At 42.0% G+C, this 22,760-nt stretch overlaps 1 protein-coding gene across 1 annotated transcript; it reads left to right on the forward strand.

Moving 5' to 3' along the window:
* Nucleotides 1-271: 271 nt before the first annotated feature.
* LOC133054790 (vomeronasal type-1 receptor 4-like) lies at nt 272-1,213 on the forward strand. Its single transcript, XM_061140111.1, has one exon. The coding sequence runs from the start codon at nt 272-274 to the stop codon at nt 1,211-1,213; it is 942 nt and encodes a 313-aa protein (XP_060996094.1).
* The last annotated feature ends 21,547 nt before the right edge of the window (nt 1,214-22,760 follow it).

A 22,760-nucleotide genomic window follows, 5' to 3' on the forward strand; every position in this document is an offset into this window, starting at 1 on the left:
TCTGTTCCTGTCTAATAAATTTGTGAAGAATAAAGAAGGGATCACATGAGTCTTCAGTGATTAATTTTACATATTAGTTCATTAAATGTTATACATGGAACCTTTTAAAGGCTGATGGTAAGAGAAACACAAGAAGCAAATATTTCCAAGTGGGAACTATTGTCAAGTGGAGAATATTGGATTTCAGTTGACATGATGCACGTAACCCATGCCTCATATTCCCATGCAGGACATTCTAACTCAAAAGTACCAGTGACTGTGAACTGAAAGGATGGCCAGCAGCTTTCTCATAATAGGCACGATCATCGTAACACAGACCATGGTTGGAATTCTGGGGAATTTCTTACTCCTTTACAGTTATATCATCCTTCACTTCATGGGTTATAGATTAAGGTCCACAGACTTGTTCCTTCAGCACCTGATTGTGGCCAACTCTTTGGTCCTCCTCTGTAAAGGAGTCCCACACACAATGGCAGTCTTTGGGTGGAAGCATATACGCAGTGATGTTGGCTGCAAACTTCTCTTCTTTCTGCACAGAGTGGGGAGGGGAGTGTCCATCAGTAGCATCTGCCTCTTGAGTGTCTTTCAGGTGATCACGATCAGTCCCTGGAACTCCAGGTGGGCAGTGTTGAAAGTAACAGCTCCCAAGTACATGGTTCTCTCTATTTTCCTGTGTTGGATCCTGCAAATGCTGGTAAATGTCATTTTTCCTTTCCATATGACTGGCAAATGGAGTGGCAAAAACATCACAGAGGAAAAAGATTTCGGCTACTGTATTTCTATTCTTACTGACAAAACTGGAGACGCCTTGTCTGCAGCATTGCTATTATTTCCTGATGTTTTATGTTTGGGGCTCACACTCTGGGCCGGCAGCTCCATGGTTCTCATCCTGTACAGACATAAGCAGCAGGTCCAGCACATTCGTAGGACTGACGCCTCCTCCAGGTCCTCCCCTGAGTCCAGAGCTACTAAATTCATCCTTCTCCTCGGGAGCACCTTTGTCTACTTTTATATTCTTTCCTCCATCTGTCAAGTTCTTTTGGCTCTTTTAGATCAGCCCAGCCAGTTCCTTGTGGACATCACTATAATCATTGCAGCGTGTTTCCCAACTGTCAGCCCCTTTCTGCTCATGACCCATAACTCCAGTGTACACAGGCTCTATTTTGCCGGGATAAGAAGTGCAAAGTCCTCTACTATTATGAGAAAAGTGTGAGTTTTATTTATTTCTATAATGAGCAGTTGCCAGTTCATTTATTCACCCTCAGAATCCTACTTTAAATTTTGAAATCTCAAGATAATATTATACTGGACATGTCAAATATCTTCTTCAATATAAAGACCATTTGAAATATATTGTCATGAAATATGAATATATCAGTGAAGTTTTCTTGTAGAAAAGGAGTTCAGGTTTATGCAATAACAACAGGTCTTTACAATATTGTAGTGTTTTTCTCCCATACATGATGTGAATCAGTCATGGATTAACATGTGTTCCTCATCCTGAACTCCCCTCCCACCTCCCTCTTAGGGTCATCCTAGGGCACCATCCCTGAGCACTTGTCTCATGCATCAAACCTGGACTGGCAATCTGTTTCACAATTGACAATATTCATGTTTCAATGCTATTCTCTCAGATCATCCCACCCTCGCCTTCTCCCACAGAGTCCAAAAGTCTATTCTATACATCTGTGTCTCTTTTTCTGTCTTGCATATAGAGTTATCATCACCATCTTTCTAAATTGCATATATATGCCTTAGTATACTGTATTGATGTTTTTCGTTCTGGCTTACTTCACTCTGTATAACAGGCTCCAGTTTCATCCACCTCATTAGAACTGATTTAAATGTTAAGAGAGATGGCAGTATTTATTAGAAAGAGTCTTGCAGGGAGATTAGCACATTAAAATATTTTCATGTAGAAATGAGCAGTTTGAAGTGAAGTACAATAAAAAACATGCCGAAAGAAAACTATATTTCAGCAGATTTTTCAAACTTAAATATATTTGACATATAACATTGTGTAAATTTAAAGTGCAAGATTTGGTAAATTGTTACATGTAATTATTGTAATGTGACTGCCATTACAACCACATATCACAATGCAGAACTCTTCTTTTATGTTAATTTTTTCATTGAATTTTAGTTGATTTACAGTATTATGGTAGTGGCAGAGGTACAACATTGTGGTTCAATATATAGGTTATACTTTGTTTTAAGCTATTATGAGCTATTGGCCATATTCCCTGTGCTGTAAAGTATGCCCTTGTAGTTTATTTATTTTATGTGTAGTAGTGTGTACTTCTGAATCTTTACTCTGTCTTGTCCCTTCCCACTTTCTCTCCTCACTGGTGAACACTAGTTTATTCCCTATGTGTGAGAGTCTTTTTCTACTCCTTTATTTTCATTCATTTGTACTAGTTTTAGATTTCACATGTCAGGTGAAAATATACAGTATTTGTCTTTCTCTGTCTGACTTAATTCAATAAACAGAATGATATCCAGGTCCATCTATGTTAGAAGCAGCAAAATTTTATTCTTAAGGGGTGAGGAATATTCCATTGTGTGTGTGTCCGTGTGTGTGTGTACTGAATTCATTAGTTAGTTTTCTGGTAGATACTATAGGGTTTTCTATATAAAGTATCATTTCTCTATAGTAGTGACAGTGTTACTTCTTCTCTTAGGCGTTGGATGTCTCTTATTAAATCTTTGTCCAAATGCTGTGGCTAGGACCTCCACACTGTTAAACCAGAATGACAAGAGTGAGCATCTTTCCCTTGGTCCTAATTTTAGAGGAAAAAGCCTTCAGATATGGGTTTGCCATAAATGGCCTTTATTTTGTTGAGATGTATTTTCTCTATGCCCATTTTTCTGAGAGTATTTACCATGAATGGATGCTAGATTTTGTCAATGCTTTTTCTACATCTACTGACACAATCTCGTGTTTCTCTTCCTTTTCTTAATGTGGTGTATCAAGTGGATTGATTTGTGGATTTTTAAACATCCCTGTATCTCTGGAAGAATGCTACATGATAATCATTTATGATACCTTTTATAGATTCTTGAATTCTGTCTGCTAATATTTTCTTGAAAACTTTTTTCCACCATATTCATCAAGAAAATGATCTGTAATTTTATGTAGGGTCTCTTTATAGTACTGATATCAGTGTAGAGATAGCCTGATAGAATAATTGTAAGAGTGTTCCCCTCCTCTTCAACTTTGTGGAAGAGTTTAAGAAGGATAGATGTTAGTTTTAAAAATGTTTCATAGGATCACATGTGACACCATCAAGTCCTGGACATTGTTTTCTGGGTGGTTTTTGCTTCAGTTCACTTCAGTTCAGTCACTCATCTTGTCGACCCATTGCACCGCAGTACACCAGGCCTCCCTGTCTGTCAGGGGATGTTTCACAGAAGGATTCCTACGTGCTGTTACTCATAAATCCTCTGTTCCTTATCAGTGGAAGAGCAAGCTGCTCCCAGGGCTGGGGTCAGTATGTGAGACAGGCTTGGGTCTCCGTCAGTAAATATTCTCTTTATGAGAAAACTGCTTTGTCTCGATCCTCTTTCATGAGCTGTGGATTGTCTCTTGACCTTATGACCATCGTTAATCCCTTTTTCCCTTGGTAATTTCTGTATGTTTAGTTTTCTGATCTTTATCATTGTCGAAAGAAATTCCTTGTACAACAGCCTACATATACTCACAAAAAGATCATTAAAGCACCTTTGCTCCATCAGAGCTTAGGTCCCCATGCTTTTTTTGACTCTCTCTCTATCCATTAAAGGACCCCAACATGTGGTGCCCAGAACAGGGACTCTGGTATACGTGGCATTTCAGACGGAGTGACTCAGGGCCTATTGAGGTCAGTAAGTACTAAGCGATGGGTCAAACGGCTAAAAAAAAACCCCATTTCTCTACTTAACTTCAAACGGCTGGAAAGCCCCATCATCTCTCTACTTTAATTCATCATTTGTTTAAAGCTCAGGGACTTTTTGGTTTCGCGCCAATAAATAGAATCTTGTCTTTCAACAGTGGTTAACTGTAATCCTTGGTTCCCTGAGAAAGACAGTTTTGATTTAGAAATTTGGCACTGGGTCAAACCAAATGTTGAATGAGCCATCAAATGGAGAAAAAAATATTCCAGGCGATTTCTGGCCCCTTTGGGCTCTCATTAAAGCTGTAATTCTGCCTTTTTAAGGTAACTTCTAGCCTTCCTAATATTCAAGAACAGACAGAACACTTATTACATGAATATAAATTAAATGATATAACTTTACAAAAGGCCCAATTAGAACAACATAACATGATTCAGAATTTTCCTACAAGCCGTGCCCCAGCTGCTCTGAATGCTCCGCCTCTGCCAGCAGGCACAAATCCAAAAGTCTCTCCTTCGCTAGAACCTAATGATTCTAACAACGACTCTCCTGAGACACTTTTTGACATCAAAACTGGCAATCTTTTTTTAGATAATAATGATAAGTCCTTAGTACAGACTCATATTTGCAAAAACTCAGTAGGTACTCACTCTCCACCATGACAGAAGCTCTCTGAATTACTGGCTTTGCAATCACAAGTCTCTGAACCCTATGGTTTGTCCGCCTTTCCAGTTGTAAGAAATCCTGATGCTCAAGGGCACATAATACCTCAATATGAAGGTATTAGTTTCTTTTACAGGCAACAAATGAAAAAGGCTGTAACAGTGTATGGCCCACATTCACCTTTTCTAAATCCAGCTTGTACATCTGGAAGTTCTTGGTTCACATACTGTTGAATCTTGGCTTGGAGAATTTTGATCATTACTTTGCTAGCCTGTGAGATGAGTGCAATCGTGTGGTAGTTTGAACACTCTTTGGCATTGCCTTTCTTTGGGATTGGAATGAAAATAGACCTTTTCGAGTACTGTGGCCACTGATGAGTTTTCCAAATTTGCTGGTGTATTGAGTGCAGAACGTTCACAGTGACATCTATTACGACTTGAAATAGCTCAGTGGAATTCCATAAGCTCCACTAGCTTTTTTCGTCATGATGCTTCCTAAGGCCCATTTGACTTCAGACTCCAGGATGTCTGGCTCTAGGTGAGTATGAGTGATCACACCACCGTGGTTATCTCGGTCATTAGATTTTTTGGATAGTCTTCTGTGTATTCTTGCCACCTCTTCTTAATATCTTCTGCTTCTGTTAGGTCCATACCATTTCTGCCCTTTACTGCGCCCATCTCTACATGAAATGTTCCCTTCATATCTCCAATTTTCTTGAGGAGATACCTAGCCTTTCTCATTCTATTGGTTTCCTCTATTTCTTTGCATTGATCACTGAGGAAGGCTTTCTTATCTCTCCTTGTTATTCCCTGGAAGTCTGCATTCAGATGGGTATATCTGTCCTTTTCTCCTTTTCCTTTATCGTCTCTTTTTTTCTAAACTGATTGTAAGGCCTCCCCAGAGAACCATTTTGACTTTTTGCATTTCTTTTTCTTGGGCATGGTCTTGAACAGTGCCTCCTTTACAATGTCACCAACCTCCGTCCACAGTTCTTAAGGCACTCTGTCTATCAGATCTAATCACCCAAAACTGTTTGTCACTTCCACTGTATAATTGTAACAGATTTGATTGAGGTCATACCTGAATGGTTAGTGGTTTTCCGTACTTTCTTCAATTTCATTCTGAATTTGGCAGTAAGGAGTTCATGATCTGAGCCACAGTCAGCTCCTGGTCTTGTTTTTGCTGACTGTATAGAGCCTCTCCATCTTTGGCTGCAAAGAATATAATCAATCTGCTTTTGGTGTTGACCATCTGGTGATGTCCATCTGGTGTAGAGTTGTGTCTTGTGTTGTTGAAAGAGGGTGTTCCTAAGACCTGTGGGTTGTCTTGGTAAAACTCTGTTAGCCTTTGCCCTGCTTCATTTTGTACTCCAAGGCCAAACTTGCCTGTTACTTCAGGTATCAGGGTCTTTTCCAGTGAGTCAGCTCTTCACATCAGGTGGTCAAAGTATTGGAGTTTCAGGTTGAACATCAGTCCTTCCAATGAATATTCAGGACCGATTTCCTTTAGGATGGACTGATAGGATCTCCTTGCAGACCAAGGCAATCTCAAGAGTCTTCTCCAACATCACAGTTGAAAATCACCAATTCTTCTGCTCTCAGCTTTCTTTATAGTCCAACTCTCACATAAATACATGACTATTGGAAAAACCACAGCCTTGACTAGATGGACCTTTGTGGACAAAGTCACGTCTCTGCTTTTTAATATGCTGTCTAGGTTGGTCATAAATTTCCTTCCAAGGAGTAAGTGTCTTTTAATTTCATGGCTGCAATCACCATATGCAGTGATTTTGGAGACCCCAGAATACAGTCTGACACTGTTTCCACTGTTTCTCCATCTATTTGCCATGAAGTGATGGGACCAGATGCCATGATTTTAGTTTTCTGAGTGTTGAGCTTTAAGCCAACTTCTCCACTCTCTTCTTTCACTTTCCTCAAGAGGCTCATTAGTTCTTCTTCACCTTCTGCCATAAGGGTGGTGCCATGTGCATATCTCAGATTATAGATATTTCTCCAGGCAATCTTGAGATCAGCTTGTGCTACTTGCAGCCCAGCACTTCTCATGAGGTACTCTGCATATAAGTTAAATAAGCAGGGTGACAATACACGGCCTTAATGTATTTCTTTTCCTATTTGGGACCAGTCTGTTGTTTCATATCCAGTTCTAACTGTTGCTTCCCGACCTGCATACAGCTTTCTCAGGAGACAGGTCAGGTTGTCTGGTATTCCCATCTCTTTCAGAATTTCCCACAGTTTATTGTGATCCACACAGTTAATGGCTTTGGCACAGTCAATAAGGCAGAAATAGATGTTTTTTTGAAACTCTCTTGCTTTTTTGATGATCCAGAGGATGTTGGTATTTGATCACTCATTCCTCTGTCTTCTCTAAAACCAGTTCAACATCTGGAAGTTCAGAGTTCACGTGTTACTGAAGCCTGACTTGGAGAATTTTGAGCATTACTTTACTAGCGTGTGAGATGAGAGCAATTGTGCAGTAGCTTGAGCATTTTATGGCATTGTCTTTCTTTGGGGCTGGAATGAAAATGGGTATTTTACAGTCCTGTGGCCACTGCTGAGTTTTCCAAATTTGCTTACATATTGAGTGCAGCACATTCACAGCATCATTTTTTAGGAGTCAAAACAGATCAACTGGAATTCCATCACCTCCACCAACTTTGTTCGTAGTGATCCTTCCTAAGACCCACTTGACTCCACATTCCAGGATGTCTGGCTCTAGGTGAGTTTGAGTGATCACACCATCATGATTATTTGGGTCATCAAGATCTCTTTGGTACAGTTCTTCTGTGTATTCTTGCCACCTCTTCTCAATATCTTCTGATTCTGTTAGGTCCATACCATTTCTGTCCTTTATTGAGCCCATCTTTGCATGAAATGTTCCCTTGGTATCTTTAATTTTTTGAAGAGATCTCTAGTCTTTCCCATTCTCTTGTTTTCCTGTATTTTTTGCATTGATTGCTAAGGAAGATTTCTTACATCTCCTGCCTATTCTTTGGAACTCTGCATTCAGATGGGTATATCTTTCCTTTTCTCCTTTGCTTTTTGTGTCCCTTCTTTTCACAGCTATTTCTAAGGCCTCCTCGAACAGCCATTTTGCTTCTTTTCATTCAAGATTGTCTATTTCCTCCTAATTCAGTCTTTAAAAACTGTTTCTAGAAATTTGGTCAATTAAGTGGGTTTGGGGTTTTTCTTTAGATTTTTCTTACACATTTGAAGTAGGCCTGTATTGATATAAAGTTTTCTCTTCAAACTGTGTTTACTGTGTTCCATCAATTTTGGAAAGTTGTGTTTTTGTTCCCATTTGTCTTCTGGTAATTTCTGATTTACTCTTGATTTCTTTTTTGAACCTATCATATTTTAGTAGTGTGTAGTTTAGTCTCTATGTGTTTATCTCTTTGCAGATTTATATCTGAGAAAAGCTTCTTGCAGGGAACATAGTGAAGGAGCTTGTTTTTTGTTTTGAATCCAGTCAGGTCCTGGAACAGAAACCCTGTTGGTCGGGCCCAAGGTGAATGTCTTTCTTCTAAGTGTGTGTTTTTCCTCTCCACAGAGTGGGTCCATTTCCCCAGAGGAAGAAGACCTCTGAATCAATTGGGAACTATGAGCAGACAGGGGTCTGATGCTCGGTCTATGTAGGTGCCAATGGCTGTGCTGTCGCAGCCTCAAGTGTAAGTTCCCATTGTCCTTCCCAGTTGAAGCCTGCTCCCTGTCTTTGCAGCCCCCACCCTGTTATGGAGCTGCTCTTTACAGCTTGCAGAAGCTCACATGGATCCTAAGCGTTGGTTGAGAAGTGAGCTGTTGCCTAAGAGCTCTGTCCCAGAACCAGGTTGCTCTGTGTCCTTAGGTGAAGTTTTCTCTCTGGTTGTAGGCGCTCTGCATCCAGTGCAGGGATATCACATGGATTGAGTTGGGCAGAAGCATTTGCTGTGTTCAGGCTGAGGCACATCAGTAGGTGGTAGGCGGTCCTAGGAAACTCTGCAGCCACGAGAGCAGACCTGTCTGTCTTGTCTAGGCAACAGGTCCCCTGTGCCTCTCAACTTTCCCCATCCTCTGTCACTCCTGCACTGTTGTGAAACCAGTCCTCAGGGTAGGCAGTTCTTTGCATGTGATATCAGGGAATGAGCTGTAGTGAACGAGCTGTCATATGATCGCTGGGCTGCTTCTGGGGGGTTTCTTGAATCAACAGCAACAGTGGCTGCCACTGCTCCACCCAGACTCTGCCCTGGCTCTTGGTTACCTCTGTGTCCCTCCATCAACTCTTCCCTTATAGTGGCTTTTGCAGATACAGTGCCATGGAGGGAGGAGGACTGGTGTGTTCATTCCACTGGGAATGGGGTGTGTGGTGAGTTGGTTGTGGGAAAACAGCAGCTCCTTGAGCTCCTCTGTCTTGCCTGCCTCATGGGCTAGGCAATGTGTGCTCCTCATGAGCATAGTCCTGCCTTCCTATAGCCCTTCTTCTCACCCCAGCACTTCTCCCACCAGACAATGTGGCTTGTATCAAACACACAGGACCCTAAGACTGGGGTACCCAATCTGTGGCTCAAACCACTCACTCACCAGGGTATCCATTTCTCTGAGCTGTCAGTCATGGTTTCAGCTCCTTGCTCGATTGCTCACAGATAGATTATATATTGGCACACAAAACAAATCTCAACAAATTTAAGTAGAAATCACATATAACCTATATCCCACTCACAATGGTACAAAGGGGAGTTTAGAGCAAAACTGGCCTGCCTAAGTAAAGAAAGAAAACCTCGAATAACATTCTAGCCATACACCTAAAGAAACTAGAAGAAGAGGAATAAACAAAGCCCAGAGTCAGGAATGAAGAAAATGATAAAATCAGTGTGGAAAAAAATAAAGCAGAGACTAAAAAGTGTAGAAAAGATCAATCAGGGACTTCCCTGGTGTTCCAGTAGCTAAGACTCCAAGCTCCCAATGCAGGGGCCCTGGGTTTGATCCGTCATCCAGGATCTGGATAGTAAAGGTGACAACCTAGACTTCACATGCTGAAACTAAAGATACCGAGTACCACAACTAATTCCAGATAAATGAATAAATATTTTAAAAATAATTTTTAAAAATATTTTAAAAAAATATTTTGGAGAAAGAACTGGCAACCCACTCCAGTATTCTTGCCTGGAGAATCCTGTGGATTGAGGAGCCTGGTGGGCTGCTATCCATGGGGTCACACAGAGTCGGATATGACTGAAGCAACTTAGCATTAGGATTTTTTTTTAAAGATAAATCAAACTAAAATCTGGTTCTTTGAAAAGGGAAACAACATTGAGAAACATTTAATTAGACTCATTTTAAGAAAAGAGAGAGCGAGAAGGCTCTGATCAATAAATTATGAAACAAGAAGAGCAATAATTACACAACAATACAAAGAATTATGGCAATATTGTGAACATCTATCTATGCCAACAAACTTGGACAGACCAGGAGAAATGGACCAATTTTTAGAATAATACAACCTTCCAAGACTGAATCATGAAGTAGAAAACCTGACTAGACTGATCACTCGTCCAGTGCTTGAAATAGTCATAGAAAACTTCCCCAAACAAAAGTTCAGGACGAGATGGCTTCACAGGTGAATTCTACCAAACATTCAAGGAGTTAATACCTATGCTTCCCAAGCACTTCTAAAAAAACAAAAACAAAAAAAAACCCTGAAGAGTAGAGAATGCTTCTTACCTCATTTTATGAGGCCAACATGACTGATACCAAAAGCCCAAAATGGCAATATATATGAAGAAAATTACAGGGCAGATTCTCTCATAAACATAGGTGCAAGAACCCTCACAAAATATTAGAAAATTGCATGCAATAATACATTGAAAGTCTCCTATGGGCCCAAATTCACCTTGGTAACATCTACTTGTATGAAGGAGGAGCTGGAACTGCAGGACGTGGCAGAGGACCCATTCATGAATTCCACAATTTGTCATCTAATCATAGCTTCCTGGTAGCTCAGCTGGTAAAGAATCCACCTGCAATGCAGGAAACCCCTCATTTCTCTACTCAACTTCAAACGGCTGGAAATCCCCATCATCTCTCTACTTTTCTTCACCATTTGTTGAAAGCTAGGGACGTTTGGTTTCGCGCCAACAAATAGAGGCTTGCCTTTCAACAGTGGTTAATTGGAATGCTTGGTTCCCTGATAAAGACAGTCTTGATTTAGAAATTTGGCCCTGGGTCAAAGCAAATGTTGAACAAGAAACCAAACGGAGAAAAAAATATTCCAGGCAATTTCTGGCACCTTTGGGCTCTCATTAAAACTGTAATTCTGCCATTTTAAGGTAACTTCTAGCCTTCCTAATATTCAAGAACAGACAGAACACTTATTACATGAATATAAATTAAATGATATAACTTTACAAAAGGCCCAATTAGAACAACATAACATGTTTCAGAATTTTCCTACAAGCCCTGCCCTGGCTGCTCCAAAGGCTCCTCCTCTGCCAGCAGGCACAAATCCAAAAGTCTCTCCTTCACTGGAACCTAATGATTCTAACAACGACTCTCCTGAGACACTTTTTGACATCAAAACTGGCAATCCTAAATTTGGACCAGTAATATGTGAACAGAAGTGACATGGGCATCTTCTAGAAAGCATTCCTAAGTGGGGAAATAATGTTCCCGCTCCTTCCTGTGCTCTGGAATGTGGACCTGATGGCAGGAGTGGGTGCAGCCATCCCAGGCCAGGAAGTGATCTGAGAAGTGCAGGCCCAGCAAGGCAGCAGGACAAGACGGGAGGAGCCCAGGTTTCCTGATGCTGTTGAGGCCCACTCGGGTTACCCGTCACCTGGGAGAGTTAAATGTATAAGTTACTTTGGGGTTTCATCACTTGGCAAGTCACCCAGATTTTAACTGATGCAGGTGCCAAAGAACCCTGGGAAGGAGCAACAGATGATGCAGATGGTATGTGTAAGGTTTCACAGAAGACGTGGCACCCGAGTGAAATCTGGCCTTGCAGGGTGGCGGGGACCTTGGTGTTTGGTGGCAGGTTGCTTTCACCAGCTCAGCTCTCATGTTACTGAGTCCCTGCTGTTTGTTAGAGCAGATCAAACCCTGGGGGATGAGGGCGAAGGAAACCCTCTTCTTCGTCATGCTAGCTGACGTTCATTTCCTAAGGACAGGGCCTGTGGTTTAACCTCAGCCTAATGCTCTCTGCACCCCACTGCCTCACACACACATACATGTGCCTTCCTAAATGTAAATACTTGAAGGACTGAGTGAGTGAGGAGTTAATGGTGTGGGGACATGGGTAGTGTAATCACTTGCAGCATGATGTTGGATGTTCTGGCTTAGCCAGCAGCCTGCCAATAATGAATGATCCCTGGTGTCCCACTTACATTTTCCTGCCTTTCAACCCATCCCCCAACACTTAGTGACTTAAAACAGTGATATGTATCATCCCTCATCATTCTGCAGTCTGAGCTTGGCTCATCGGGAAGGTTCTGCTCCGTGTGGTGTCTGCTGGGGCTGCAACGTTCAAGGTGACTTCTTCACTCCCGAGTCTGGCCCTCAGCCAAGGCCAGGTGTATTCTTTCCCAGCATTTGGCTGGTCCAGGGTGGCTGGACCTCTTTATTCAATGGCTGACAGCTCCAGAGCAGTTTCTAAGAGAACAAGTCGAAGGTTCCAAGTACCTTTAAACCTCTGCTTGCACCACAGGCGAAGTCAAGTCACATGGCAAAGCCCGACTCAGTGTGGGATGGGCTGCTCAAGATGTGAGCGCTGAGTGTAGCCCTTTGCAGACTGCTGATGTCACAGTCCTCACATGTGTGGTCCAGAGATAGCTGAGCTCCACTGCTGATGCGCAGAGGCATCGAGAGCATAAGGAGATGAGGCTGACTCCAGGGCGTGTATTTTGGAGTGAGCTGAAGATGGAAGCTTTAGCCTGGAAGGCAGAAGAAATCACAGGGGGTTTTGGCAAAGTAGTGACAGCATCCGAATTGAAGGGCAGGATGATGCTAAGAAACCTGAGAGAATTATTGTCTAAGTGAGGTGGAGCAGGTGGAGTGAGGGAAGTGGCAGGTAATGAGGGTGACAAGATTCCCAAGGAGGCATATTGGGACTTGGTGACACCTGGATTAGGGGAGTAAAGGGAAGGATGCAGTCACCTGGGCACCCAGGATTCAGATCTTCCCAGTCTCAGCAGTCCCCACTCCCTGGGAAACGTTCTTGGTTCCTGCAAACCCACACATGCTTCAGCATCTCCAGTATTTTGCCTGTAATGTGAACCTCTACCTGGAGGGCCTGCCTTCTCATTTGTCAGGGGAACAAGTAACTCAGTGTGCAGAGTGGGAAAGTGAGACCGAGCAGCACAGTGAGCGTGGAGGAGTCAGAGTGTAGGAGTCAGATCCTGAGGAGCCTCTAAATAGCAGGGTGAGGGGCTTGAACTTGCCTTGAGGGACGGGGACCAGTAAGACTTGGGGAGATCTTTCCAGGGTCCACAAAGCCAGGAGCCAGGGAAGAGGCTGGGATGATGGTCCTGGAGGTGAAGACCTCAGCTGGGCAGTGGACAAGGAGAGAGGGCAGAGGGATCGAGGAAGTGGACTTGATGCCACGACCCCTTTCCAAACCCACAAGAAATTACACAAAGAGTAGCCAGAAGGAAGGCCCATCTCTCCTGTCCCTGGTTCTCATCAGAATATCCAAAGTCTCAGCACACACCTGTCATCAATCCTCCCCTGCCCAGCTGTGTATTCCAGATGGAAGAACAGACCCAGAGTGTGTTGTGGGTGTGATGTGGGCTCTTACAGAGCGACCAGACCAGAACTCCACAAATCTCCCAGAGGAAAGAAAATGCCTCAGTTTCCTCTGGTAGTTTAAGAGCCTCTTCAGCCCAGCCAAAGACAGAAGCTGGCCCTACAAGTTAGATGAGCACCAGTGGGCCATGGCTGGCTTAGTAGCACTGCAGGAGCTGTGATGCGCATTGCAGAAATTCTTTTATATGAGTCACTGGGGGCAGAACCTGATCTGACCTGAACTGCTCTATTGACAAAAGCTAACTGAGACTGCTGTGTAGAGTTTTATCCCTTTTCTGTGGAATAGAAAGTACAGCAGAAATGTCCTTGTGTTTGGAATACATGGAATATACTGAATTAATAATAAAAACCACCCCCAAAGAGAAACACAGGCCCCGATGGTTTCACTGAGTTCTACCAAAACATTTGCAAAATTAATAACCAGTTCTTCTCAAACTCTTCCAAAAACAGAAGGGAATGAAGCACTTCCCAGCTTACTTTGAGGCCAATATTACCCTGATAGCTAAAGCCAGACGAAAACAGCAAAATGAAAGAAATCTACACAGGATTTATCTCTTAGAAACGTAGATACAAAAATGCTGACAACCCAAATTCAGCAGCATATAAAAAGAATTGTATACCATGACCAAATGTAATTTATCTCAAACATTAAAGGTTAGTTTAATATCAAGAAAGTCAAAGTAATATACCATGTCAGTGGAATAAAAGGCAGGGAGAATCACATGATCATCTCAATTGATGCAGAAAAGCATCTGGCAAAATATAATCCTTTTTTGTGATTAAAAACACTCAAACTAGGAATAGAAGGGAACCTCCTGCTTAATCTGATAAAAGGCATCTCCCAAACTGCACAGTTAACAATACTTAGTGGTGAAAGACTGAGTGTTTTCCACATAAGATCAGGAATAAAATATTCTTGCCACTTCTGCACCCCATACTGGATGTTCTATCCAGAATATTTAGTCAAGGAAAATCAAAGGCTTGCAGATTGGAAAGGAAGAAGTAAAACTATTTGCAGGTGGCATGATCTTATACATAAGAAATCCTAACAAATCCACTAAGAAAAGAAAGCTACCTCTGTTTGGGCTTCCCAGGTGGTGCTAGTGGTAAAGAATCCACCTACCAATGCAGAAGACTTAAGAGATGCGGGTTTGATCCTGGGTCAGCCAGATCCCCTGGAGAAGGAAATGGCCACCCACTCCAGTATTCTTGCCTGGAGAACTGCACAGGCAGAGGAGCCCGGCGGGCTACAGTCCCCGGGGCCGCAGAGAGTCGGACACAGCTCAGCACAGCACAGCGGCAAACATGTTTAGCAAGACGGCAGGATACAGGATCAACATGAAAATCATTTGTATTATTGAATATGGTAGCAGGTGTTTGGTGAGGATGTGGGAGTACTGGAATCCTCATACTGCTGATGAGGATGTAAAATGGTGCGCCCCACTTCGGAAAACATTACTAAGCCAATTCCACTGCTAGGCATATTCCCGAGGGAACTGCAAACATGGCCACACAAGAGCTCATACACAAATATTGGTAAGAGTGTTCACAAGTCAAAATGTGGAACCCATTCAAATGTTTATCAACTGATGAATGGGTAAATGTATCTATATAACTTATATTTCTTAGCTATAAAAATAAGTGAAGCACTGACATGTGCGACAACATGTTGGAACCTGAAAAAAAAAAAAAAAAACCAAAAATATTTTGCTGAGCAAAAGGAGGCACACACAAAAGGCTGATGTGGTGTGCTTTCATTTACAGGACATGTCCACATAGGTAAATCTCTGGAGACAAAGTAGCTGAGGTCAGGGGTCGGGGGCAGGCAATGGACAGTGACTCCTTAATGGGTATCAGGTTTCTTCTGGAGGTGATGAAATATCCTGGAGTTAGTGGAGATGGTTCCACCACTTGATAAATATACTAACACCTATGCAGTTGTGCCCTATAAAAAGGTGAGTTTTATGGTATATGAATTATGTCTCCATGAAAAGCAATCACCACTAAGCCCTATCTGGCTACCCTGGTCTAGGTAAGTGGATTTGTAAGAATCAAACAGAATTGTTTTCTCTCCTCTCCAGAAAGTTATTTACACCCCCGTTGGCCCTCCATACCCTTGGGTCAAAAATATTTGGAAAAAAAATTCCAGAAAATTTCAAACATGAGACCTTGTACTTGCCGCATTTATTGTTCAGTCGCTCGGTCGTGTCCAACTCTCTGCAATCCCGTGGACTGCAGCACACCAGGTTTCCCTGTACTTCACTGTCTCCTTGGGTTTGCACAAACTCATATCCATTGAGTCATTTACATTGCAGTAGGTATTATAAGTAATCTAGAGATGATTTAAAGTATACAAGAGGATGTGTGTAGGTTGTGTGCAATTGTTAAATGCAAGGGGCTTGAGCATACATGGATTTTGGTATTCATGGGGCATTCTGGGGTGAACCCACATATACTGAGGGATGACTGTTTCAAGTGCTGTTTTCAAGAAGACTTTCTAACACATTCGCTACCAATTTCTATCTTCATTGCACTAAAATTAGAGGATATGTTTGGTATTTTAAAAAATCCTTTGATTACAGCCAAGACTTACTTTGGGCCCAATGTGTGGTCGAGTTTTGTAAATCCCTTTGTGTCTTTAAGAGGTATAGTCAGCAATGGGAGCAACATTCTGCAAAGTCCAAAAGGCCAGGTTTATTGTTTGTGGTAGGCAGACCTGCTATTCATTTCTAAATTAATTCAGCTTTTAACAAATTAATACTGAGGAAATTGCTTAACTCCCACTTTTAATTCTAGAATTGCCCACTCTTCCTGTTTTGTTTTTGCATTATATATTTTGAAGCCATGTTTATAGAGGCATAAAGTGAAGACTTTTTGTATTTTTGGTGAATTCAGTCTTTCATCATTATGAAACTGCTTCTTTATACCGAGCAAGACCTTTTCATGTCAAGCCTTGTTTCTCTGAAATTAATATAGATGCATCAGCTTCTTTTCATTAGTATTTTCATGCAATGTTATTTCCATCCTTTTACTTTAAAACTTTCTGCATCCTTAGGTTTTATAGATAGCAATTATAAATGGCACATTTTTGGAAAATCTAGTCTGACAATCCTTGTTAACTGATAATTCCAGTTATACTTAATATGCTTAATGAATATATTTGCACCTAAAACTGCCGCCTCCCTTTATGCTTTCTATTTCTTCTATTCTTCTATGTTTCTTTTTCTAATCACCTCTTTGCTGATTGACTTAGGATTTATTTTACTAATTCATTTCTCCCCTCTTCTGGTTTGGAATCCACTGACTCTGCTTGATTTTAGAAGTTCCCCTAGTGCAGCATTTCCCCACCTGAGTACTTACTGAGGTTTTCAGCTGGATAGTTTCTTGTGGGGGCTGTGCTTTAGGAAATTTGCCAGCATCCCTAGCGTCCACTCACTAGTCAGCAGTCACAGCACCACCCCTTCTCCATGAACAGAAATGTCTCCAGCATGGCATACACAGTGGAAGGCAAAATCCCTCCTGGCTGAGAACCTCTGCCCTAGAAATTACCACACGCATAACCAACACATTAAATTCTAACATCAAGACCTTCATCCTCACGGTTAATGTGAGAACCTTAGAATGTTGATGCTCAGAGTCCAGAATGGACCAACAGCCTCAGCTGCCCCAGAAGCTTGCTTGTTAGAAGTGTAGAATGACTGACCACAACCCAGACCTGTTTGATTTTATATTTAGAATACTTCTTTTGTCTTGTATGCTGGAAATCTTAGTTTTTAATGAAATATATAAGTTATAAACGTATCACAAGTAGATTATATGTTAGTTACACATTCCATATATCAGGAACGCACATACAACACCTGTAATAGTTCCAGAATGACTAACAAATTTACAAATAGTCTACTGAATATAGCTTCACATATTCTTTATGGCTCATTTTTTGGAAGAAGTTTCCCACTTAATGTGACCTGAGGTTGGTCACATGGCCCTTCTCATCTACCCACTCACACTTGAGAAGTGCTTCAGCCATGGGGTATGTGGAAAAGGTCACTGTCTGAGGGCCCCATCCTCTAAGTTCTCCAGTACTATCTTTTCCACCTGGAGGGTGACTTCGCTTCTGTGAACTTCATGTTGGGAGAATAAAGTGATGAATGTGTGGTGATAAGTGTATTGCTATGAGCAGCACCCCAGCCCACAGGTTTGCTTGCTGTGTAAGCCTGACCCTTTCTTTAAAAGCTGCAGTTTGCCGCTCCAGTCCTTGATCCCGTCAGAGTGAAGAGCCCAGGGTGGAGCTGGGATGAGCTACATGGCCCTAATTTCTCATCCCCTGCAGGCCCAAACCTGCAATGGTGTGTCACTCGTCTCTTCCATGACACCGTTCATGAGAACCGCCACACTAACATTGTCTCCCTATTTCATGACTCCACTTTGGCTGGAATTTTTTTTTTTTAACCACCAGCTTCTCCATTCAGCCCTCCAAATGCTTCAACCTAGATGACCTGAAAGTGGATGAGTTTGGGGAGCCATTTGGTACCTTTGGCTGCTTTAACTTGAATGGTCAGAGTAGAGGTTCTAGCAGAGCCCTAGAATCACTGTGCTCTCAGGAGGTCTGCCTGTGGTGCATGAGATGCAGTTATCGCAGGTGGCTCAGTGGGTAAATAATCCACCTGCAAGGCAGGAGACACAGGAGATGCAGTTTTGATCCCTGGGTCAGGAAGATCCCCTGGAGATGGGCATGGGAAGCCACTCCAGTATTCTTGCCTGGAGAACCTCATGGACAGAGGAGACTTGACGGGCTACAGTCCATGGTATCTCAGACATGACTTAAGCAACTGAGCCCACAGGCACTGGAGAATTACCATGGCTGCCCAAGCAGATAAGGGCCACACAAGGACACTGTGTTCCTGATGCACAAATTGTCCAGGTGAAGGACAAGCTCTTGCATACTATCATCAAGTATGGATGGAAGGCACCAGGTTCATCTTCCTAAATGAGTGATGATAGGCCTGAAGACATCTCTCACATCTTTGTGCTCAAAGACAAGTTCCACACACAGTCTGGCAGGGATGCATCAGTGTGGTCTGGAGTTTATCGTGGAGCCACAAGGACCTGGCTCCTGGCTCCTTTAGTCTGTGTGAGTGGATGGAGAAGATGAAGATGATGTGGGTGTTTCCATTCATTACCACCTGGCTGGCTGTTCTTTGCCCCCTGTTTGTTCATTTCCTAGGCATTCTGCCTCAGCCTTTTTCTCACCGTCTGCCTCATTTTCCCCTAAGGCAGCATGTGCTTACCTCATGAACACTCCCACCACTACTGGAGGATTTCTTTACCCCACAATGAAATAATCATGACAGGCATGTAGTCTGCACAGGGAGGGTCTCCTCTTTCCCATGGTGCCACCAAGGGGGAGATGTCAGGGTCAAGTTCATATTGTCTCCAGACAGGGTAACATCAGAAGACAGATCCTGATGTATACTTAGGCTTTACCTGCTCTTCCTGGGATCCACATTAAAAATATAAATATTTATATATAAATAAATAATACACACACACACACACATATATATATATATCTCCAGATCACACCTCCCTCTAGTGCCCTTCCAGTATTACTTCTCCTGGACACTGATGACATTTTCTAAACTTCAGCAACTACAGTGCCTCTGATTCTGGGAAAACACCCCTGACCCTGAGCCTCTTTGGAGTTGTGCTGCCTTGTAGAGAGAGGGCAAGGGGAGAACTTGCCCACATCAGGGCTCAACTTTGATGTCCCTAGCTTGGAAGCCACTTCTATCCAGTGGCTGGAGAGAGACCTGGGTGCTGCTCAAACACAGGAAAAGATCTCTTGTCCAAGTCTGCAAAAAGCACATCTCCTTTACCCTCCAGTTTTTAAACGCCTGCCCTATGCTCCTTCTTCTGGCCGGGGTCCAACAGTCAAATAGCGGGGCTACCGCAGACTCGTGCATGCATCGTTACCCTTCTCACAGAACTGTTTGCCCAGACTCTAGGTTGAGACAGGAAGGAAGGGCAGTAACCTCTCAACACTTTTCATCTGGGACACAGAGCTGAACAAGGCCCTTGGTGGGGTTCTTAATAGCTCTCCTGCTTCCCCACACTTGGAGCTGGAAGGTCTCTTTTCACCAATATTCTAGGTTATATACGCACAGGGTAGGGGAACAGCAGAATGGGAACTGCTGTTCATTTCCTTTAAGGCTAAGCTCCAGGGTGGGGAGTAGATTCCAGTCCTCAGCCTCCACTGGGGCAGGGGGCAGCTACTGACCATGAAGAATATCAGGGTCACAGGTTTCCCTCCACCCTTCTGAAGTCAGAGTCTAGCCAACTCAAACTTCTAGTTTCTAATTTTGCAACACTTGGAGCTCCTTTTCTCTTCTGGAGGCTAGGGGGGGTGGGGGTGGGGGACCCAGCTCTACAAAGCCTATAACCCCACACACCCACAAATATGTGATGTTTAAAATCTTGAGGGAGCAGAGGGAAGGGTCTCTGGAGCCAGGTCCTGGGGGTGAGTCTTTAGGGTTGTTCAGTTTCTCAATTGTGTCTGACTCTTTGCGACCACATGGACTTCAGCATGCCAGGCTTCCCTGTCCTTCACTATCTCCTGGAGTTTGCTCAAATTCATGTCTTTACTAGATTTTTTTTTTTTTTTTTGATGAGTCCCTGGATTTTTTTTTTTTTTTGAGGTTTGAAAAATCATAGTAAAAATACTCATAAAATTTACCATCTTAACGATTTAAATTGTACAGATAAGTGGTATTAAATATATCCATAATGTTATGCAAACATCACCATATCCAGCTCCATAATTCATTTCATCTTGTAAAACTGAAACTCTATGCCCATTAAACAACAATTCATTAACTTTTCATTTTCCTCTTCCCCCAGTCCCCGGAAACTACTACTCTACTTTCTGTCTCTTATGATTTTGACTGCTGTTAAGTATCTCACATACTTGGAATCATACCGTATTTGTCCTTTTGTGACTGGTCTATTTCTCCTAGCTTAATGCCCTTGTTAACCGAAAACAACAAAACAGCATTTTACCAGACAAGTGGGTTTATGCAGGAGCAGCAGAGAATTGCAATTTGGGACAAGCAAACTCTGGTGAAACATATAGAAATCCAGTGAAGCAAGTAAGAGGAAACTTTTATAGAGGAGAAGAGGCAGTCGGGAGGGGCTGTTATAAAGAAACAGTCCTTTGGAGGAAACTGAGAGTTCAAAGTGCAGTGGCTTTTCATTGCGTTGTGACAGTCTCTCATTGGTTGAGCTGTTGTCTGGCTTCCTGTTGCTAGTGGTAGTAGTCAAGTAGTGTCACTTCCTGCGGGAAAATCCAAGGTAACAAGCATCTCTTGCTGGGATCTGTATTGCGATCCAGCGGTACATGTGTGAGTGCTCCCCCTGCTGGTCACCCAACATCATTTTAGTGAGATTTTCCTTTATTCACATTTCTCAAGTTTCATTCACATTGCACTATATTGCAGAATTTCCTTTCTTTTAGATTTTATGTCTATACTGTATTTTACTTATCTGTCCATCTGTTGATGAACTGTTGCATTGTTTCCATGTTTTAGCTATCAAACATCTGTTTGGGACCCTGCTTCTGATTCTTTAGTATAGATACCCAGAAGTAGAATTGCTTGATCATATAGTTATTCTGTTTTTGATTTCCCGAGGAGCTGCCATCCTGCTTTCCAATGACTGTGCCATCTTACTTTCCTGCCCAACAGTGCACAGAATTCCAATTTCTCCACATTCTTGTCATCACTTGTTGTCTTCTATTGTTTTGATAGTAGCTATCTTAATGGCTGCAAGATGGCATTTCACTGTAGTTTTGATCTGCATTCCCCTAATGGATAGTGATGTTGATCATCTTTTCATGTGCTTATTTGTCATTTGTATATCTTCTATGGAGAAATGGCCTTTCCCAAGTCCTGAATTGGGTTATTTCTTGGTTGGTTTTTTGTTTAAGAATTTTCTCCATATTTTGGATATTAATGTCTTATCAGGTATATGATTTGCAAATGTTTTCTCTTATTCAGTGAATTCTTTTTTTACTCTGACAATTCTGTCTTTGATACACAAAAGCTTTTTAAATCTTAGGAGGTTCAGTGTGTGTTACCTGTGCCTTTAGTGTCAAATCCAAAGAGATCATTGCCAAGTCTAATGTTGCGAATGTTTCCCTGTATTTTCTTCTAAGAATTTTATTGTTTTAGGTCTTACATTTAGGTCTTTGATCCATTTTGAGTTAATTTTTGTATGTAGTGTTAAGTAAGGGTCCAATTTCCTTCTTTTGCATGTGGATATCCAATTTTCGCAGCCTCATTTGTTGAAAGAACTGTCCTTTTCCCACATTGCCCAGAACTTTGGTAAGAAGATTTCCACTTGTTCCAGGAAGCATTCTCATATCCCCTAACCAGAATTGTGTAAGATCTTTGTAATTTTCTCTTTGAGAAAATCATGTCTGTCTCAGCATTACATCCTTATCATCACGACTCTTAAAGAATGTGAAGAAATGTCTTAGATTTTATCCTACATGCAAGGTAACAAATTATCCCGTCAACTTCATGGATGCTGTCAGAAGGCATGAGACTCCTGGGTCTGAAGAGAAAGATTTTATTATTCATGACACAAGAACAGCAAGAGCTTTGTGTCTTCATTTCTTCTTCTTGTCTGTATCAGCCTTCTCAGAGGCGATGAAAAGAGGCCCAGGTGGATACAATACACATAATAGGTTTACATCACAAGTGCAGGTGTGAAGGTTAAGAAATCCAAATATTTTAATGTTGGTCACAAACAAACCTGCCCAAATTTTGCCTCAGAGGAAGGCATTATTTTTATTATGCTGATCAAGTAATTAACCTGTCCTTTTCCCTGGAGAATACACTGTAGACATTATCTGAAGCTGATTGTTGTATGCAAAGTTCTTGATAATTTAGGACAGAAGCTGACACAAGCTGTGAGGAAACTTAAGAGAGCAAAACTTGTCTCTCAGCACCGTGCAACATTCCCTTTAAAACGTGAGCCTAATTAACCTTCTAAACAAAAGGCCCCCTGGAGTTTTCTGGTCCCAAGACTAAACTTGACTGTGTGGCACACTGGAGTTGTAAATATTGGAAGAGACAAGAAGAGATGGGATCACCAGGAAGTTTGACAGAAAACCAGCTCCAAGGGTGAGGTGATGTCAAACTGGATGAGGCAACGATAAATGACAGCAAATAAAAAGCAAGGCAAGCACAGCATTTTCAGAAGAAATGGAAGTGGATTATCTTGAACCGCAAAGAGACAAGTTACTACTGACATATATCACAGATTGTTTTGAATAGTTTGCTGATGTAAATTGTAAAGATATAAAATGATGCTTTTAGAGGAAAACAGAGAACATTTCTGAGTTCTCATAGGAAAAGATGGTTCTTAAAC

The sequence above is a fragment of the Dama dama genome, chromosome 4, assembly GCF_033118175.1.
Source record: "Dama dama isolate Ldn47 chromosome 4, ASM3311817v1, whole genome shotgun sequence".
Taxonomy (NCBI): Eukaryota; Metazoa; Chordata; class Mammalia; order Artiodactyla; family Cervidae; genus Dama; species Dama dama.